The sequence below is a fragment of the Rhea americana genome, unplaced genomic scaffold (genome assembly GCF_003343005.1).
Source record: "Rhea americana isolate MKP2758 unplaced genomic scaffold, rheAme1 scaffold_166, whole genome shotgun sequence".
NCBI classification, from domain to species: domain Eukaryota; kingdom Metazoa; phylum Chordata; class Aves; order Rheiformes; family Rheidae; genus Rhea; species Rhea americana.
The window spans coordinates 25,869-46,566 of record NW_028185772.1 but is presented as its reverse complement, the minus strand read 5'-3'; the positions used below and the strand labels follow the sequence as shown (position 1 = coordinate 46,566).

The 20,698-nt window shown below is 36.6% G+C and overlaps 1 protein-coding gene across 4 annotated transcripts in view; it reads left to right on the top strand.

Annotated features, from left to right (window-relative positions):
• The first annotated feature begins 101 nt into the window (after positions 1–101).
• Positions 102–20,698, top strand: part of SPAST (spastin) — a 36,929-nt gene continuing 16,332 nt past the window's right edge. Inside the window, exons 1-7 of one of the 4 annotated variants that reach the window (XM_085300579.1) lie at positions 102–588; positions 3,756–3,839; positions 5,091–5,174; positions 10,620–10,715; positions 17,264–17,451; positions 18,453–18,586; positions 18,898–18,991. In XM_085300579.1, coding sequence (XP_085156705.1) covers positions 195–588; positions 3,756–3,839; positions 5,091–5,174; positions 10,620–10,715; positions 17,264–17,451; positions 18,453–18,586; positions 18,898–18,991 — 1,074 coding nt within the window. In that variant the 5' untranslated portion in view covers positions 102–194. Of the gene's footprint in view, positions 589–3,752; positions 3,840–5,090; positions 5,175–10,619; positions 10,716–17,263; positions 17,452–18,452; positions 18,587–18,897; positions 18,992–20,698 lie in introns of all 4 variants that reach the window. The other 3 variants (XM_085300578.1, XM_085300580.1, XM_085300581.1) reach the window with 3 other exon arrangements.

Genomic DNA, 20,698 nt, shown 5'->3' with positions numbered 1-20,698 from the left:
AGTAGGCGGTGGTGGCGGCGGCCCCGCCTCCTATTGTCGCGTTCGCCGCGGCGCGTCAACAATAGCGGCGCCGGGGGCGGCTACGTTCGCTCGTACCCAGCCAACGCCGCGGGGCCGAGCGAAAGGGGCGTCGCCGCCGCCGCCATGGCCGTTTGTTGTCAGTCAGCGGCAGCGGGTTATGGCGACGGCGGTGAATGAATTCTCCGGGCGGCCGAGGGAAAAAGAAGGGCTCAGCCGGCTCCAGCTCCTCGCCCCCGGCCGCCGGGGCCTCCCCCTCCGCGCCGCCCGGGCCGGCTCCCCCCGGGCCGCCGGCGGCGGCGTCCCCGCACAAGCGGAACCTGTACTACTTCTCGTACCCGCTCTTCGCCGCCTTCGCCCTGCTCCGCTTCGTCGCCTTCCAGCTGGGGCTGCTCTTCGCCTGGCTCTGCGAGCGCCTCTCCCGCGGCGCCCTCATGGCCGCCAAGGGCAGCAGGGCCGCGGCCGGCGACGCGCCCGAGCCCGGCGGGGCGCCCGAGACGGTGCGGGCCTGCCACAAGCGGGCCTTCGAGTGCATCTCCATGGCGCTGCGCATCGACGAGGACGAGAGAGGTAGGGGAGCCGCGGCGGCGTGTCGGGCGGGGGCCTGCTCGCCGGCTCTAGGGCGCTTCCTTTTATCTGCCGGTGTCTTGGGGCGCCCCTGCAAGAAGCACGGGTTAAAAAGACTCCCGCATGGCCCGGCCGCCCCTCCCGCTGGCTCGGCGCTGGGCCCGTCTCCGGCGTCGCTCCTTGAGCAGACGGAGTGCAGGCTTGATGGGAAGGCTGCGGCCCGAGCAGCGTTTTGGATGCAAAGCAAGCCTTCGTTTTTTAGTTCAGTAGTTCTAGATTAAAATTTTAATTCCCGGGCCTGGGTAAACTGGTTAAGAACGACGGGTGTGTGCGTGTGTGTGTGTGTAACTAGATTTCAGTTTAACCAGGCCACCTGGTCAGCGCGGAACAATAATGCAAGTGCATCCTTCAGTGTACTGTCTTACAAATTATGCAAGTGTTTCAGTGAGTCCTCTGGAAGCTTGGCTCACAGTCTGCCCACGTTGCGTCATCTGACATTTAAGGAAAGAAGTATTCTTATCTTAGAAGCTGCTTTTTTAATGCTGTTTTTTTCTTAAACTTTCTGGCACATTTACTTCTAAAAATATGGCTATGCAATTAGTGGGATTTAGGACGGGTGTTTGGGGCTTGACCAAGTAAAATGCAGGAATGAAGGGGTTTTTTTGTCTAGAGGATTCGAAAACGAACAAAAACAATAAGAACAATCGCTAGCGCGTTTGATTTAGCCATTTGGTCTAAATGCAGCAGCACAATTCAGTCACTGTTTGAAAGGTAGCTTTTTGAGACTCTGCTGGGTTTTAAATTTCCCTGTAAACGTGTATATTTCCTCACATATGCCCTAATATTCAATTGAGCTTTAATGGAAGTGGTATCCTAGAGAAGGAGGTTAAAAAGATTCGGGGGATAGAGCTTCTGTAGAAACTACATGGTGAGTGCATCATAAAGCTTTGCATTGACAGTTTGGGAGTGGCAGTGGTTAGCTCTGGAAAAAACATGTGCAGCAGTGTTAGATCAGAAAAGATGTACAATGCAAGAGAGTTCAAGGGCTACAGGAGCAAAGAGAAAAAAACTCAATGCTCAAGGTAGCTTAAGACCTTAGTGGTGGTGATGATTGCACTAAGGCATAGCTAAATTTTAAATTAGCAGGTGTCTGTTATGCCGTGCTTGAAAGTTAAATCTTGAAATCTTGATTTGTGTCATCTTGTGAGATTTCTTTTTTTTTTAATTTTATTTACTTTTACTGTTTTTTGGAGTTGTCCCATTAGTTATACAAGGTGAACATGTGGTAAGAAAAAAGAACCTTGCTGCTAATACAGGCAGCGGCAAAGTTGTTAAAACCCTGCAACTGTAATATTCATTTTGCTGGGAAGAAACTAGCTTTATTTTAATTCATAGATTTATTATTAGCTAATTTCTCTTCTTTGGTCATAGCACTAGAATGCATTCATACCTCTGAATGTATGTTATTTATTTTTTTAGTAATTTTGAATAGAAAGCAATATATTAAGCATAGCATACAAAATGGTTGGTTTTTCTGAAGTATCTAATATCCTGCTAATTATGTGGAGTTCTTTCCATTTTGGAAGCTGTGTGCTTCAGTAATTATGATAATACCTGTAATGTTAATTTTTATGTTCCTAAATTGTTATGGAAACTCATGTTCTTTTTTGATATCTTCAAAATCCAGCTTAATACCTCATTTTTCTGAGAAGGCAAGCCAATGATTTCTGAAGAGTGTGTAGATTTTCCTTTTTTTGTATTTTTAAACTCCTAGAGACTGAAAACTAGTAAGTTACTTTATGCACATTGAAAGCACTGTTTTTGCCAACAGGTCTGGTGTATTGCTTTTAAAACTAATTAGAAGATGGGAGTGGAGTTTTATTAAAATGTTTGGCATGATTGCAACTACTCTTCATAATTCTATAGGCAAAGCTGACTTGAATCATTTTTAATTTGATTTGTAATAGCTGTAAGCAGTATTAGACTTGCACTGAAGTTGAAATTGTTTCTGTAGGTGACAGGGACGAGGTGAAGTTTAAAGAAAAAGAAGGCTATGGGGACGATCAAAGTTGCTCAGCTTCCATTATTTCATTTATATAGTGCTGTCCTTAACAAACAGGTTTGAATGCAGAAGAAACAGTCGCTCATAACTGGCACTTACAAATAGTTTTGTGGAACTTGCTCATCTGAAACTAGGCTGACAATAGCTGAAGATCTTGTTCTGAGCATCTTTTAACAATAGTAGCTTGTTAGTGCTTGCCAGTTTAAATTAGAATACCTGTTGCTCTATATTCCTCTGTGGAAGGGGATTCTTAGTGTAATATACCTAACTTTTTTGAAAGTATATTTCAATGTGCAATGAAGTATCTTCTGGATGCAGAGTATCTACAGAAGGGGAGAGAGATGACGTAGATCTAAGTATCTTCCCATATCTTTAATTTGCTAATGTGGTATCACACAGTCTAGAGTAGGTATGGGTATGTCCATTGTTTTATTTGCTGTAATGTCCATTTATGAAGTTTTGCATTGTGGTGTACTCTCCATTCTGCATGCATTGTGCTTCCTGCAAAGGTTGACATACATCTGCAATACTGAAGATTCATGATATGATGAACAATCAGGGAAATATACCTATGAAAAACAAGCTGATACCATACAAAAGTTAGCTAAAGATGGAACACTGCAGAAGTTGATTGTTAGAGGAAAAGATGTCTCTCATTGCACTCATGCAGCATCTTAGACACATTGCTTTTTTTCTTGAATTGCCATGTTCCTAGTGTTACATCAGTATTGGATGTTATTGGAAGATTCAGAGGAATATTTTGATTTGGTATGCTAAAAGAAAAATGGTTGATTTCCATTTTTCTACTGAGAATCTGTGTAGTTTAGAGCTTTCTAAGGGAAGTGATCTCTTCAGGGTGGTTGGAGAAGTATTCTTAAAACAGGCAAAAGTGATTTGAGGCTGGTGTAATAGTTATTTTTCATGGAAGAGCTTATTTGAAACTGAGTAGAAATTAAGTTGACAGTGTCCCTTTAAGTGTTTCTTTAAATCATAGTTTTGTGCAAATATATGTTCCATCCTCTTACTTGTTGTATGCGGTGTTATACGGAGCCATTCCTAAACATTAATTCATTACAGAAAATAATGGGTTCACTTCCTTTTTAAGCAGGACAAAAGGAACAAGCTGTTGAATGGTATAAGAAGGGAATTGAAGAACTGGAAAAAGGAATAGCTGTCGTAGTTATTGGTCAAGGTAAGCCAGTTTTGAGTGTTGTGGAAAAGATTTACCGTATTGATCGATACTGGTTTATGGCTTTCTTGAAGTGAGGAATCAGTAGTCCTGAATATGTGGTGTGGTTCTCATTCTTGTTTGAGCTGTAGGTAGGCACTGGTCCATTTCTTTGTTCTACTTTAATGTTGAAAGTGGTAGCATTTACAAGTCTTGCTTCAAATATTTTCAGGCTCTCCAAAATCATAAGCGGTTTGTGAAAGTTTCTCAGTAAGCTAGCTAACTTCTTAGTATTTTGGCATTCCCATTATGCAAGTTCCAGTTTGATTTGCTAAAGTTGAGTCATGGATTAGTTTGTGTCCTTGCAGCTGCAGAATTTTGTATACCCTTCAGTATGAACAAACAAACAAAAACTTTTGGAGTCATCTAGTATTGTTTCAGAATAGCTTATGCCAAAATATATGAATACTTCCAACAAAAGAAAAAAGCTGCCTATTTTATAGGGAAGCATTTTAAGCTCTAGTGTAGAAGCAGATACGTACTGTGGAGAAACTTTTGTAGTGAAGGGGTTACAGAGAATCTCTGTCCTCAAAACATTTTTACAAAAAAATAAAAATAAAAATCCCCCAAACCTTACACCTGGAATTTCTTTTCCAGGTTGATATTTTGTTTCTCTACTATGTTTTGAAAATTTTATGGATAGTATATATTGACATGTTACTTCTATAACAACAGCCTGTCTGAATGAGCATATTTAAAAAACAAAGTTTGACTTGCACAGACATTGTTTGTAGGAAGTAATATTACTGTCTATAATTCTACATATTTTGAAATATAAAGGGACACAGTCAACTGAATTTAAATCTATTAATTTTGCTGAAGTAAATTTTCTGAACTGTACTTGCCTCTCACTCACTTTTCAAGCTTTTAAAAAGTCTCTCTTACTTGACAACTGTTTACAAAAATGCAAAAAAAAAAAAAAAAAAAGAGTAGGTATTAGGCTAGCAGGAGATATTGGAGGATATGCAAAACAACGCATTGCTCAAATTGCTTGGTCTATACAGTCAATGTTTTAAAGCAAATAGTGACAGCTAATTTCATAATCTTGATTAAATAGAAAGCCTTAGGATTTTTTTTTTTTTGCAATGAAGTTCCTTGGTGATGAGGGTAGATAAGGGGTGGGAGGAAGAGGAGGGAAGGCTGGATGATGGTATTCTAGCACTCTGAAATTTTAATTTGCCAAATTCTGATTTAATATTGATTTTTCTTTGTAAGGTGATCAGTGTGAACGGGCTCGACGTCTGCAGTCTAAAATGATGACAAATTTGGCAATGGCCAAGGATCGCTTGCAGCTTTTAGGTACCAGTTACTATTCATGACTTTGGAAAGTTTGTCATTATTTGCACGACTTCACATAATACATTCTTTCAAAATATTACTTTGCAATTTTCAAAGGGAAGGAATCGCTGTCTGTGTAGGGTCTGTTAAGTTTGGTTATAGCAGTGTGTAATATTTTTCAATGTTGCTGTTGGCTTTTGAAGCCAGAATTTCATGATTCACTTCCCTGTGTCTTGAAAAAGTTGTTGTAAAAGTAACTGAGAAGTCTGTATATTGTAGCATGCTTGACTTAGCAAACTGAGGTAGCCTTGTCTATGTTGGAATTAATTTAGAATTTCTGTGTTAATTGTAGTACAACTTAAGTGTTAACCATCAGCAATGCATCATAAGTGTGCCTATTGTAAGTGTAATTATTTACTGTTAATTCTGCTAACAAATGTCTTGGTTATTGGCATGTATTGTAACAGTTGCTCAACATTATGTAGACCATAAGATTGTGAAATCCGAATTCTTGCAGTCTTTATCTAGTCATGTTCTATTTTAAGACTAGCAGGTAAGATGACTTCTTTTCAGAAGCGTAATGTTGTGTAGTTTTAACTCTATCAAAATTATTTTTTTTATGAGAGTTCTTAATGCCCTTAAAACAGGGAACTTGGGGAAAGCATTTTACTGGGCATGATAAACTCCAAGTACATGTGTTGGTTCTCCCCCAAAGAGCAATAAATAGCCTTGTGTCCACTTTGATGACTGAGCTGGAAACAGTTCTAAAGTTCTCAGGTTAGAATGCACGACACAAAGCTGTGGGCTTTTTGAGGTGGCTTTTTGTTTGCTTGCTTTGTTTTATTTTAACTTCTGTATGTGCTGCTTCAATCTTGCATTGTATTTAGAGTGCTACTAAGTTCACCCTAGGATCGTATAAAGCAGTCAGGAAAACTGACATTTGTTTCCCCTGTTATGCCTAGTGATTCTTAGGTCTTAATCAGTGATTGACAGGGAAGTTATGATGGCTGTGAGAAAGTGAATCCCTTTGGTTTTCCTGAAGTTCTTCATGTCCTTAGCTATTTTTGTTAGCATGTGAAGGGAACGTGGGGTGGAACAGGCTTCCAGCCTCTATCTTTTAGTATAGCTTCTTTGTGGTAGAATCTCAGTATTTTGAGAGACGATATTTTTCTGCTTGCTATGGTCTGGGCTGACTCCCAGAGGGTATCTAAACTGAAGAACGAAAGTGATTACATGCTGTCATTGACAAGATATGGCCTGTTGTTGACGTTCTAATTATAACAAGTAACTAGGATTTTTTTTTCAATGTTACTGTTCTCTAAAGGCCTTGTAATAGCAATGTCTATAGTAATTTTGTGGGTAGTGCTTCACCTTTGTCTCGTTGTAGTAGCACTTGTGGATGAGTTGTTTACCTGCTATGTACTGATTGAGAAGATAAAAAGGGTGAAAACTGCAGAAGCACTAAAGTTGAAATCAAGCTAGTACATTCCACTTTAATACTGTAATGCGTGATCATATGGTATTTGTCCTCATCATTCAGAGTTCAAGTTGAAACGTGAATGGATAGAGTAGTGTTTATTGTGTAATCAGTTGGTGTCCAATATATTTTTTGAACTTTGAAGTAATTGAAGTGACATTAGAAACTATGTGAATTTAATACTTTAGAATACAGGTTATTCTCTAACCTTTATTCTAGGTTTTTGTTCAACTTACCAGTAAGAATCTGCCTCAAATGATGTAATTGAGAGCAAAATCAGGATAGGAAGGAGCAAGTGAAATACATACTTTCTCTTTATGAAAGATAATGAGGTTCTTCAGAGAAATGTTAAATTGACTTAATCCCTGCAAGCTTGAATTGTTATGAATCTATTTGAGCAATGTTTGTGAAACCATACAGCCCACTTTAAACCATTTAAAGCACCTTTTTTTGTTACTTCACATGTCATTTTATACAGATCCTTTGGAAATTTTAGGTAATTCAGAGTTGTATTGCATGTTCTGCGATTTTAAAGATGGCTCTTAACTTGTGACCTGTAGTAACAGAGATAGTTGGAGTTTAAGTGGCATATAGATACTTTTCTAGATCAACTAAATCTGAGGCTTTTGAAGTGGCTGCAAATTTTTAAAATAGTTTGCCTCTGAATCCAACTCTTGATGTCAAGGAATAAGGTTTTGGAGAGAGAAGAGGTGTTCTTATTACCCTGTGGTATTTCCCCATTTCTAAGGGAAAATAGGTAAGTCATTCATTGTGAGATAAAATGGACTTAAAATAGGTAATAATATCTAATACTTCATCCTGTTTGTTAGGCTAATACATGACTGCAGATTGCCTAACTGAAATTCCATCCAGTCAAGCAAGTAACGTTGGTAATAAGTAGAAAATGAAAATTAAATTGCATGAATTATAACTATTCCTTAAAAGTACTGAGCACTTGGAGGTGTTGCCTTTTAATTTTTGACCAGGAAGATACAGCTACTTACCTTGAATATTGACTTTGCTATTTTGATCCCTGTTTTCATCTTGAGTCTAAATTGCTGTATTGTATTCTATTTAAAGTTTACTGTGACATTACTTGGAAGCTGAAGTTATTCCAGATATGCTTCAGAGCACCTCAAGCTGACTTGATCATTTTGGCAGTCCAGTGACAATACTGAGTTACGCTAGCTATCCAGGGGTTTTGAAATTCTGCTATTCTGAATTGGCAATGCCCCTATTTTGGTAAGGGATGGATGTCCTGAGATTTAGGGAGTGTTAGCTGTGCACAGTTATTCAGATGAGGGGATAAATCCTGCTCTGGTGGTCTTTATACACCTGATCTCCGCAGTGATGGCATGGATAATTGATCACTCGTGAGAACCATCGTATTTGGGGTATTTAGAATCACAGGAGATCCTTTTCTTTTTCTTTCTTTTTAATACAGTCAAAACATAAAACCTCAAGCAATGTCCAGTGCAATGCTTTTTTGTTCTAATACTATGTAGGTTCTATTACAATCTGAGTTTTCCCATTTCACAGGCACTTTCTGTAGGTGGGTAGATTTTTTTTGTCAGCACAAGTGCCTTTCCATTCCTACATGTAGCTTCAGTATTTTGGTTGAAAGAGGCTTACACGCACACAATTCAAGTATCTCTCACCAGTATCCTCTTTGGTAATGATTCTGCCTAGGCTGGGGCATGGGGATTCAGTGGACACACATTGGAATTCTCCTATTTTCTTGGAGGTGGTGGTGTTCTGCTTCAGGTTTGTGTTCAGAGGTAACTTTTTTTAAGTCAAGTTACCTTCTAGTCAAATCTAGTATTACCTAAATGAGCAGACAGCTACCATGGTGTTTATTCAATAGGTTGGTGGTGAAGTTAAAATTTCAGTGAACTGTGGCAGTAATTGCAGCTTCTGTAATTGCAGCTTCTGTAAGATTTATGTTAATGCTGTATCATCATGAAGCAAAAAGGAATGAGAGTCTGTATCTTTTTTTTTTTCCTGGAGATGTAGGATGAAAGAATTTAAATAGAAGGAGATAGGATGTCCTGTTAATTCCCTGGGATAATATTTAATAGATTTATTTTCTTTAGTTCAAAGGACTGTACAGTTACACTTCTTAAGAGAAGTGATGTATTTGCATTATGTAATTTTATGTGCCATATTACAATGGCATGTTAATATGTAACATGATGGGAGGACATTGTAAATTGAAACTGGACAACAGTTGCATTACACAGAGATATATGGATTTCTCTGCAGTTTTGGAGGTCCTGAGTATGTGGAACTGTCATGGAATTATAAGAATTGATCATTTTGGTAAAACCTTAGACTCAATCTGTAGTATTGAAGCAAATAGCATTTCTAGAATTCCACCCAAGCCTATTTACTGATGACACTAGAGTTTTTTGTAAAATTCAGAAAGGCTATCCAAAATCTAACAGATTATGTAGTGTTTTATCAAGTCTTTGAATATTCATTTTGCTTCCTGAGCTTCTCTGTGTAGTTTCCTTTCAAGCTGCATGCACTGGGCAGGGACTGGAATGTTCTGCCACCACCTGCAGCAGTGCTTTGGTGTTATTCTTATGGGCGGTCATACTAACGGGACTTTTCTTAAACATAAATTTGCAGAACTAGTGCTTGTTCGCAGACTACTCTTGCGTGAGTCTGATTTTTAATTTTACTGTGTTCAGTTTAAAACTAAGATAGTCTAGGGTGCACACATGCTAATTGAACTTCAGATTGTCATGTTTGCCTAGTTAGTTTTCACTCTAAACTGCATCTAGTTCAGTTTGGACATTATTAAATCATCATTTAAAGCACAAGGTGTGAAAACACTTTTGGGGGAAGCTAAGCTATGAGTGTTCAAGAGCAGGTGGAGGAAAGAAATGAAGCAGGAAGATGAGAAAAAGAATTGTAACATGCTAAATAAATGGAACTAATGAAGTATTTTAAGCTTAATGGTTGTCTGATCTGTAAGCTCTGAATGGTGCTCTTTGCTTAAGTCGAGGTATATGTGGACTTATCTAGATTTTAAGGAGAATTAAGCTTTTCTTGCAGTATGTGCTTTTATGTTGCCAGAGATGGTCCCTCCTCTGCTTGGTCACCTGTTCCCCTGCAGCTTCTTGGTTACTGTTATTAAAAAAATTGAGGCAAGTGTGACAACATACAGCTTACTTCCTTAGAAAAGGTAGATTTATATTGGAGGGGGTGGGAGGAAAATGAAGATGGGAGAGGTTGTAAAGGGCCTCAAAAGTGAGGCCTAGAGGTTTTCAACTACTATGAACAGTAGAGAATAAATAATTCTGAGACTTAATTCTTTTTTTTTTTATGGTTTGAGGCCTTACTTCTCTCTGATTTGTGTTTTTGCTAGTTTAACATAACTTCTTAAAGTTGATTTCTTTCTCCTTCATTTTTAATCTTATAAATTTTGTATTGAGATGCTACCAAGTTAATCTTTTAGAGAACACAGTTTGCATGACAATTTTGTAGACTTACTTTCTAGGAAATAGTATTTAGAAATATTGATTTTTTTTTTTTGAAAGGCATCTCGCTAATGTCTAAGTGAGGTCTTGCTTGAGTAGATGAGGTGTCTGTAAAATACCTGCTGTTGGTCAAAAGTTACACCTCATGGAGGACTTTGAGATATGAATTATCTACACAAACCTTCTAATTGCACTGAATTAATCTTGTCCATTGCTTTTAGGAAATAACTGCAATCACGAGACTGGAAAAATTGTTTTAACTAACTGTCATAAATGGCTAGCTTTAAAGCTGTTTAGTCATGTATATACTTGTAGAATTTTCTTATAAGTTTCTTAAAGATGTAGATTAGATAGAAATATTCCTTTTATCTTTAACCCTATATCATGTAGATTAAAGCCAAAGTAGACTTTTGAGTGTTAAAGGTACATAAACTTTCTTGGTTCATTTTTGTTTTTTATTTGTTTATTTGTCCTTTTCCCTCCCCCCTTCTGTCTACTGCATAGAGAAGCTGCAGGCAGTTTTGCAAATTTCCAAGCCGCAAATGGAGGTCTATAATGACAGTACTAACCTGGCATGCCGCAATGGACATCTCCAGTCAGGTGGGTTTGGTTTCACCAGTGCCTAACTATTAAGGGGATGTCTTTCAGTTTCTGGTCTATTACAAGGAAAAGTATGCAATGCTGTGTTCTGACCCCAGAAACTCTTCTTCTTCTTCTTCTTTTTTTTTTTTTTTAAGAAAACTCATATTTTATTTCATCTTTCTGTTTTTAAAGACTTTATATAAAATACATTCCATCTTTTCTGTGGCTTTGGTAACATTGTTTTATTTTGTAGCATGCGTTTCAATCTTAAAACAACTCTCCTTGTTCCTTATTAAATCATATATTGGAATCCAAAGCTATTTACTAAGACAGTATTTTAGCAAATGCTTCTCATGTTATGTTCTTAAAGGAATTAAATTATAATTGTTTTAGAAATGTCAAAAATCAAAGGCACCAGCAAGTTACCTTTACTCTTAGTAACAGGTTTTCTATTATGCCTGCATAAATGGTTCTTCCTTTCCAACGTTGTGAGAGTGAATAAGCACTTGCATTAAGTTGCTTTACATTTCTATTTTCTTTTAACTCTGAAAAAAGATACACAATTAAAACAAAGGGGGAAAAAATCTTTTTCGGACAAGAAGCAAGAATGTTTTTATCCTCTCCCAAGAGCCTATATCGAGAACATTGAAATATAAGAAGTAAGCTTATTGTTTATCTGTACATAAGAGTAAAATTACTGCTGTGAAGTTTGAATCATCTTCAAGGAATGTTTTAAAGTAGCAGTAAGCTCTTGGCACAGCTGTGATCTCAGCTGCTAATTCATACAATTGATTCTAATTATACTAAGTACTTTTGAGAGTTAAGAAGCAGTGGAGTTCACAAAGCTGCTCAGTAAAGAACAGTGTTTATTTTTTTAGAGTAACTAAACTTGAAACTTAGTGTAAACTACATGCCTTTGATTTTTCAGCTTCATTTCTAGTTCTGAAGGTATCTTTCTCCTTTCTGATAGATGGCAAGTTAAACTAGTGAGGCAATGTTTTGTTAGGCACTGTAATCATTACTAGTAAAGTTTAGTTTGCATTTGTAGCTAAAATGGCTATTGAAGATAAAGTTCAGACTGCTTAGAAACTTGCTTTAGAATGAGCCAGTGCAACTCCTACATTTTCACCCAGTTGGCTAACTGAAGATTGATTGAGTACACACATTCACAAAAGTAGATAAGGTGCTCCATTTGATTCAGTATGAACAGCTTTTCCTTTAAACCCTTCTCTCCTGGCTTTATTTGTACTGTTTTCTTCCCACCTCTTGTTGGAAATGGATGATACAGGCAAAGGTTAGGTGGAACTTTTGTTCCTCTTAAATCTATCAGTAACTTTAGTTAATTAAATCTGTCAATAGCAAAGCATAAAAAGAGTATCTATTGGTGTCCACTGGAAATAAAGAAAGGTATTGCCATTGTGGTAGGTGTTTTTATTTGTAGAAATTCCTGCAGCAGAAGTGATCGTTGCTGGTAAACTTTTGGAACGTGGTACTGGTGAATTTACCCCTGTAGAGTCATATTCTTGGTGTTTTATAGAAGATAGATGACTGAACCACTTCAGAACTGTGGAGGAAGGAGTGAAGACATAGCTGCAAGAGGCCATCATCTGGGGATGCGTTAAGCTGACAATCTGTCTCTTGCTTTTTGAGAAGATTCTTTCCCCTGCTCCAAGTCTGCCCCTGGAGGAGTTGGAGAAATTAGGAGTTGTGGCAGTTATGTGATGTGGGGCCCTCCTGGGGTAGTGCAGTTCCTAATAAAGGAACTTTTCCTTACCCACCTTGGTGGGGCCTGAAAAGAGGCAGAGAGATTAAAGAGCAGGCAATCAAAAATAGTTAAGTAACAAACTTCTGGTCACTTCGGACAAGACTGTAAGAAGTTTACTCCAATTCTTCCATCAGAAGGTAAATTTCAGATTCATAACAACTTCTGGAAGTCAGAGGTTTACCTGAAATATTGACTCTCTGCAGCTGTGAGATCCTTGATATTATCAGGAGAGTCAATATATTAACTGTCATGTGAATTTCTTAACGGGGTGTTGCTTTCTCATGGCTTTGGCTTCCCAAAGCTGATGTTCATTTTCTTTCTTGACTTTATTTTGGGGAATATTATTTTTTAATATCTGTCACTGTTTTCCTCAAAATTTTTTTAGATTAGATGCAAAGCAACTTTCCGGATTTTATTTTCATATGTGCATATTCCCCTTTGCATTGTGTGTATCTATTTTTAATAGATGAGAAAGAAAATGATATTTTTTTGCCAGTTTGCTAAAGTTTGTAGGTTTTTATAAATTTAATTTTTACTGGGCACACAGTAATGGTAGTATTACAGTAGTTCAATTACATCATTTTACCTTCAGCATTAAATCTCGGCATAATACGCAATCAGAGAAAGCCTTATATTGCATTTGCTTACACATTAGTACTATATCATTTTTTTAGCTCAGTTTGTACTCGGAAAGATTTGGCATGTCTCTAATGATAGGAATATCTGTTTGCAAACATTTGACTGTTAATCCGGAGATGTGCTGGTATATGTCTTCTTTCCCCTCTTCCCCCTCCCCCCTCCCTCTTTTGGCATTTTCAGAATGGAAAGAATAAGTAGTAATATCATCCATAAAATGGATGTTACTACTACCACATTATGCTGTCAAACACCTAGTTTGACAACAGTAGATGTTTTACTCATGTGGCTCTGTCTGTTCAGAAAGGAAAACTATGTCTCTGATCTGTGTAGCTATGCTTTTCATGCAAAATGCGGAACAGCCTCTTGTTAGTTTCTAAAACTTTCTATAATAGAAAGGACTTATATTCCACTCAGTGCATTCAAGTAATCTGAATATAACCTTTGAAGGAATTATTAATTTGGAGCTATAATGAATGTTGATCCTGAATTAACTATTGGTCTTGCAATTGATGGATGTAATTTATTATGTGATATTTACAGGAAATGTATAGCTAAGCAATTTAAAGTTTTTTTTTTTTTTTTAATAAACTGCTTTGACATTTCTAAACTGAAATCCCCTCAGTTTTGGATCCACATACTGCATACAAAATGACTAAGAATTATTTATATCTGTTATCAGTAGGCATATGTGAGGAATTTCTAAGCAATATGCATTGCTGATTTTTAGGGTTTGACAATAAAGCCTGGAAACTCTTCTGCAGCCCTGGAACTTCTACTGCTAATTTTATTTATTTATTTATTTATTGATGTTTAAGAAGTTATAAAACGGCATAAACTCTAAGATCTGTCTTGCTCAGTTTTCAGTGTACAACCCAAAAGATAATCACTTTGTTTTTAGGAATACAATGGATGCTGCTAGAGCTGCATAGTTAAAATGCATATGAGTAAGGAATTGTTTCCCTGATTTGTTTCTTTATTCCTAGATGCTTAGGCTCATCAAATTTCTCTTCAGGTTGATGAAACCTTCCTTCTTCTACCTTCCTTATTTCATTTTCGTGATATTTAACTGTATTTAAAGACAGTGCTTTTAACACTTCTTTTTGTAATGGAGTCTAGAAACAGGCACCTATGTCTGTAACTTATCATAATGTGACCAATAGAAAACCTCAGGCAGAATTTTACTGTCTGCTTAATCGTAATCTGTTTGTGATGTGTATATGCTTAAGTACCAACTTAAAGTTGCAGGGATGCTCTTAGGACGAGATAGCTATTTTTTGTTTATGTTCCAGTGGTGTTAACTAGAAGCTTCACAGTAAATCAGTCCAGTCAAGAATTAAGAGAATAAAATCAAAACGACCAAGCCCATATTACTGTTTTCTGGCATGAAGTATATGAGGTGGACTACTGAATTCTTCATTGTCTTGAATATATTTGAAACACCATGGTCTCTTTTGATATTAGCACATCTGCTAGAAATTTCCTCAGCATTTTGTATAAAACAGTGAGACACTTGGCAAAGGACTGCTAGAGATATTACGTGAGTTTTGACAGCTCATGACAAATTTTCAGTCTTAGGGCTACATAGATGACAAATGTAAAGAGATAAGAAATGTGTGAGTTTTGCATTTATTACAGCAAGATACAAGTTGAAATGAAACAGCAGGGACTGTCATTCTGAATTGAATGAACCATATTTGTGTTTTTAAAAAGATTTTTTTTCATACTTTAAATAGGTGGACTTTAGATAAACTTTCGTTTTTAAGTTTGATCAAATTCTTTATAATGTTTGCTTCTTCATTGAGAATTTGTATAATCAGTGAAGTCTTCTTGTTGAGTTGAAACTGAACAACTACATTTAAGAGTAATTTATTTGCACTTCTCTTTCTGTGCTACTCATCAGGATTGACCACAGAGCATACATGAACTTAGTGGTCTTTATTCCTGGAGGTTCAGCTAGACTGAATTGTAATTTGCTTTTTAAACCTTTCTATTTTCCCTTTCTATTCTCCCTATATTTCCAGCTTCCTGAAGTATTCCTTACCTGTGTATTTTTATGATACTCTAAATTGCAATGTATGTATGTGCATCCTTCTTAGTAGATAGAGATTATTTTGGAAAAGGCTGATAATTCAGCACCATTTTAGGGCAAAGGAATTGGAAAAAATATTTTGGTTTTCGAAGACTTTCCATTTTGTATTTAAGCCAACCATAAAATTGAGGCTGAAAAATAAAAATTAAATGTTGTATTTTGATTCCAACCTTTTATTCCAACCTTGTAGTTGGACGGCTAGATTTTTTAATAGATTAACATGCTACTTTTTGACTTTGGAAGTTACGAAGTAAACCTAACTTGAAGTTTTTTATTATTATTATTTGGAAATTACTGTGCAGAAATGTTTAAACCTAATCAGCTCTGATTATCTGAGTGATTTAGTCAGATGGCTCTTTCTTACAAGAAACATTTTACAACTATGATGCAGTTGCTTGTATTCTTCAAGTTCCCTTGTGTTTTGCATGTTGATAAATCTACACTGTTTATGATGACTCTTGCAGAACTTCTGTAACTTCCTAAAAGGGGTAGCTGTGTGACTGAAGAAAGGCTGCCTACCTATTTTTTTTTTGGAAGCTTATTAGGCAAATTAGTCATCACATAGATAACTGCAAGCTATGTAAGGATTTGCTCCTCATATTTGTAGGATTTTTTTAACATTTAAGGAGTCTTAAAACATGGTAGAAATTCTTTAACCTTTCTAGAGAGTAAAGTAAATATAGATATTAAATTTAGTGATACTGTTTCACTTAAGTATTCCTACTTGAATTTTTAAACACAACTTTTCAAATGATGAGGCTTTCTACTTTTGTGTTTATGAAATTCCACAATTTCATAAAGTAAAAAGGCTTCATAAAAGTTTTAATCTGCTTAAAAATCAGCATTCTCTGGCCCATTGTTTGAGTTGTCTATTTTTAAAATTTTACTGAAAAAACTTGTAGCTGAACTCCAGTCTGAGCTTTCTTAACTCTGAAGCTTTAGCTCGCTACCTAATCAAAAGGCTCCTTAATCCTTTTTGTAAGGATATAAAATAAGGCATTATTTACAGCTTCCATGTCAGCCAACAATACTGTAAAATACAGTCTCCGGGTCTGTATTCGCACAACATACAAACCACTCCGGTGCTGTACTATAATCATTAATTAATGTAACCAACCTGTATGCTTACTAAAGAGTGCTCTTACCTCTAGGCTGTGTCCTGATGCTTTACACTTGCCAGCTCTGAACGAATGAGCTGTATTTCTCCATGTGATCCTTATGGAGAATGTAGAAATCAAGTGTTGCCTACTTCATTTCCTCTTGATGAAAATGGCACTTTTTAGTTTTATCACCTGTGACCACTATGTTAAACTATATCAGTCACCAAACCTGAGACTTTGCTGCTCCAACATGGAGGTGAACTGGAGTAAGTGTGAATGGAATGCTGAGTGTTGTTTGAATTTAATGTTATAATGTTTTAAGACTAATCTTGAAAATAGGAAGGTAAGCTGCTGCAGAGGTATTCATTCAGAATTTACTTACCCTTTGACATTTCTGAATTGAAACAAAGTTGTAAGTAAAAAGCTTCTGATAGTTCCTTCTAGTTATAACTGTTAGTTTTCCCAAACTAAAATGCCTTAGTAAAGCTTCTATGCATGGAAGATGCTCGATAGATTGTTAGCTAGTGTCCAATGTAGCAGGCCTGCTAACATCACTTAGTGAATGGATGCTTTGAATCTAGTGTATTGAAATTTGGGTGTTTATTATAATAATCATTTTCAGAAGTTCTAGGGAAAATAATCTTTTGGTCTGTGTTCTGTCTGTTCCTCTCAAGTAACAGAAGATGTTCTTCCCTTATTACAGGATTTGAATTCGACTTTCCAGCACTTCTAAGATAGCTGTAGATTTTGAGAGCTCCTTTCTTTAAAAAAACAAAAATTCTCAAAACTTACTTTAGCAGAAAGCTACAGCTAATACTTCCTCGAAAGTATTGTAAACCTCCATATAAAACCTATATTCTAATTCTACACTACATGCACAGTGTTACCTTCAGGTTGGAATTGATGCTGAACATAGGAGTGCTAGTTAGTAAGATTGCTAAAAATGTTCTCGTGACATTGGTTTTCTTTGTAGAGAGTGGAGCAGTTCCAAAAAAGAAGGATCCGTTAACACACACGAGTAATTCTCTTCCCCGTTCAAAAACTGTTACAAAAACTGGACCCACAGGCCTTTCAGGTCACCACAGAACACCTAGCTACAGTGGGATATCAGCTTCTTCATTATCTAGACCAGCAACTAATCCTGCAGCTTCAACTCATAAGGTATGCTAAGGGTAGATATACCTGTCTATGCTTGGACGCTTCATGTAAAATCCTGAACAAATTCTGGATTTACTGCATTTACTGTAGTATTGTAGTGGTATGATAACAGAAGTATATGTTTCTGTAATCTTAAAAATCAATTTTAGGCCAATGTGCTCTAGACTAAGCTGCAGAGTGAATTTTAGAAACCAGAAGGTGACAAAGATGACGTTTAACTGTAGTGGTAGTAATAAGCATAATACTTTGTTTTGAAGTCTGCATGGGAAACTGATGAGGACCTAGCCAGAGTAAAGGCAAATGTTTTTCCTAGTATGTAAACAATATAGAAGGTAAGTTTTACTCCAGAGCTGTAGAGTTTTTTCCACGTGTCCTTTCACAGCGAAAGTATGTGTGCACAGGTTGCACTGCAACCACATTGGAAGGCTAATTATGGATAGATTGTGATTGAAATATAAAATTAAGTTGTATGCTAGTAAGACAGAAAAATGCTGCAATTCTTTTGTTCCTTATTTCCATTCCTCTTTCTATCTCCCTTTCCCATACTACAGTAAAGAAGAACAAAGATGAGAAAATTTGGCAGAAGAAGCATAAAGCAGGAAGAACATAAACTTTGTTAAATGTTATTGTTGCTAAAATATGAGGGCTTTTAAGAGGCCTGTTATCAGAGTATTATAACAGTAGATGTTTTTGCTTACGTTTTGGAAATCTGTGGCTGTCTTTTTTGGTGTACACCTTAGTTAAATTAATTTTCTTCTTTATAAAATCTGAGTTCAATATTAAATTGTCTTTTGCTCTTTTTTTTTTTAATACCAGAGTCTAAGATGCTCTACCTGTGGCTGAATATAACAGCATGATTTGTGGTTAAATACAGTGTAAGAATATCTGGTATTTCCTAATACATTAGACTTTACAGGAGAAAATAGAGTTTAGAAGAAATTTTGTTAACAATATGGTTTAAAGGTATTTTTTTTTTTTAACCCCCCCCCCTTCTTCCCCTCAAGGCTGCTCCTAAAAACAGCAGAACAAATAAGCCTTCGACTCCTACCACTGCTGCTCGAAAAAAGAAAGACATGAAGGTATTTAGAAATGTGGACAGTAATCTAGCTAATCTCATCCTGAATGAAATTGTTGATAGGTGAGTCTGAAGAGAAGTAGGTTCTTGTACGCTGATACTCAGAAACCTTCTTTAACTCGTTTTTTATTCAATAGTCTTGTTCCTCTCGGAATGAAAATATGCTTTTTTTTTAATTGTTACTTGGCTAATAGAATGAAAAGTCAAATAAAAAAAGCTTATACTGCGAAATATGTAGTATAGCAAACTGTAGTTTGCGCCAAAGTGGTTCTGTATAAATAGTCAAATGCTTTAAATGAGTCAGCTACAAAAAAAAAAAAAAAAAAAAAGAGTATCTCATTGTTAGACTAATCAGTATTCTATTTCTTTGTTAGTGGGCCAGCTGTCAAATTTGATGATATTGCTGGGCAGGAATTGGCTAAGCAAGCCTTGCAAGAAATTGTTATCCTTCCTTCTCTTAGACCTGAGGTAAGCAATTGAGTATTGTTATCATTCTGTGATAGAATCAAAGAAATGTATTGTACTTCACACATGAAGTGGTGATTCTTGAAAGCAGTGCTGAGCAGCACAGACAGGATTCAATAGCTGTGTGGTGATAGCCTTCCTGAAAAAGGACGAAGAACATATGTGTTAAAATGCTACCATGAAATTTTTAGTCTTTTGGTTGATTAATGTAGGATAAAGTAACTGAGGTGGTAGCTTTCTAAATAAATAAATAAAATTGAAAATTACTGAGGCTGACTCTTCCAGATGATAAGCTGTTCAGCCAATTTAGATGGATGTTTAAGAGACAAAGCTCAGAATTGAAAAACAGATGAGATTGTATAAGTAAAGTTATGATATGCTCTGATGGAAAATATTAAATGGGTATTGTGGTTACATTCTCTCTGTGGGTGGTATTTAGATATTCTAAACAGTCAGTTCACAACAGGGAAGTTAGTAGTGAACAAGCAAGTTCATTCATATGACATTTGGGGGTGAATTTAACCTTTTTGGGACTTGATGGAAATTGATTATTCAGGCTTCTGCTAGGCTCAGGTCTGGTCTGCATCACAGTGGGATTTTATGAGCCACTTGAGGTTTTTTGTTTGTGTGTGTTTTTTAATTAGCTAGCTTCTGAAGATGCTGGTCTTTCTAGAAACCTCTGCAGAAGCTGTATGCAGAGGTGTGTGTGTCTGGGATGCTGGCCGGTGATTGGAGTTGCTTTGTGGTATTTCAATTTCCTTTTAATACGAATTTTGACTCTGAAAGGTGACAGAAAGAATCCCAAATCTGATACAGCATCACAGAAATACTAGGCCTGATGAAAACAAAACTTTGGCATCAAATATGCATGTTCTGGTATTCTCATACAGAAGGAAAATGTCATTCTAGTGTCTCAGTGTTATGTTAACGAGTGCTTTAGGATGTCAGCTTCTCTGTTTAGTAACACTTGTTCAATAAACTGGGTGGGAAAGTCCTTGAAGTGTGAGGTTTAGAATAGTTATGACTCTCCCAATAATTGTTGATAGTTACAGTAAGGACTTTTCCTTAATTGTGTAGCTATCAATAGGCATGACCTTGGAATAGTTTGATATATAACAGGAACAGAGAAACCTGCAAAATTTTATACCCTCTTCCTTAGAGGGAAAACATTTTTTTTGTTTGTTTCTTTTTAATATATAAAAGAACATGATGGATGGGGCAACTATAGGGAAATATTTATTCAATTAAATGCTACTTCAGTGTTGACCATAATGGACTTCTGGGCCTAAAACTTGCATTAAAACAATCTAATTAATGATATTTTTGTAGGAGAGCAAGAATTGAAGTGAATGGAGAGAAATCATTGCCTTAAATGTAATTGCTACTGTTTCAACAATAAGATGCTAGTAAAATGGTAGCTATTAGTTCAGACCACTTATTAAGTATAATTAGGGTATTAAGAAAAATCTAAAAGCTTTGTCTCAGTAACAAATGGCAGTTGCAGTTAGACTGTTTGGAGAAAGACAAAAGTGAGAGTTTAAGATCTGGTCTGGAATACTTGAAAATGATGAAGCTTCCAAAGAATGATTTCAAACAAGATGAGTCAGGCAGGAGATGTGCATGATAGTGTAACATGGAAGCAGAAACACCTGAGCAGTGTAATTATTTGGGTTAAAATTGTGCAATGAATTTGGAGAGTAAGTAGTATGT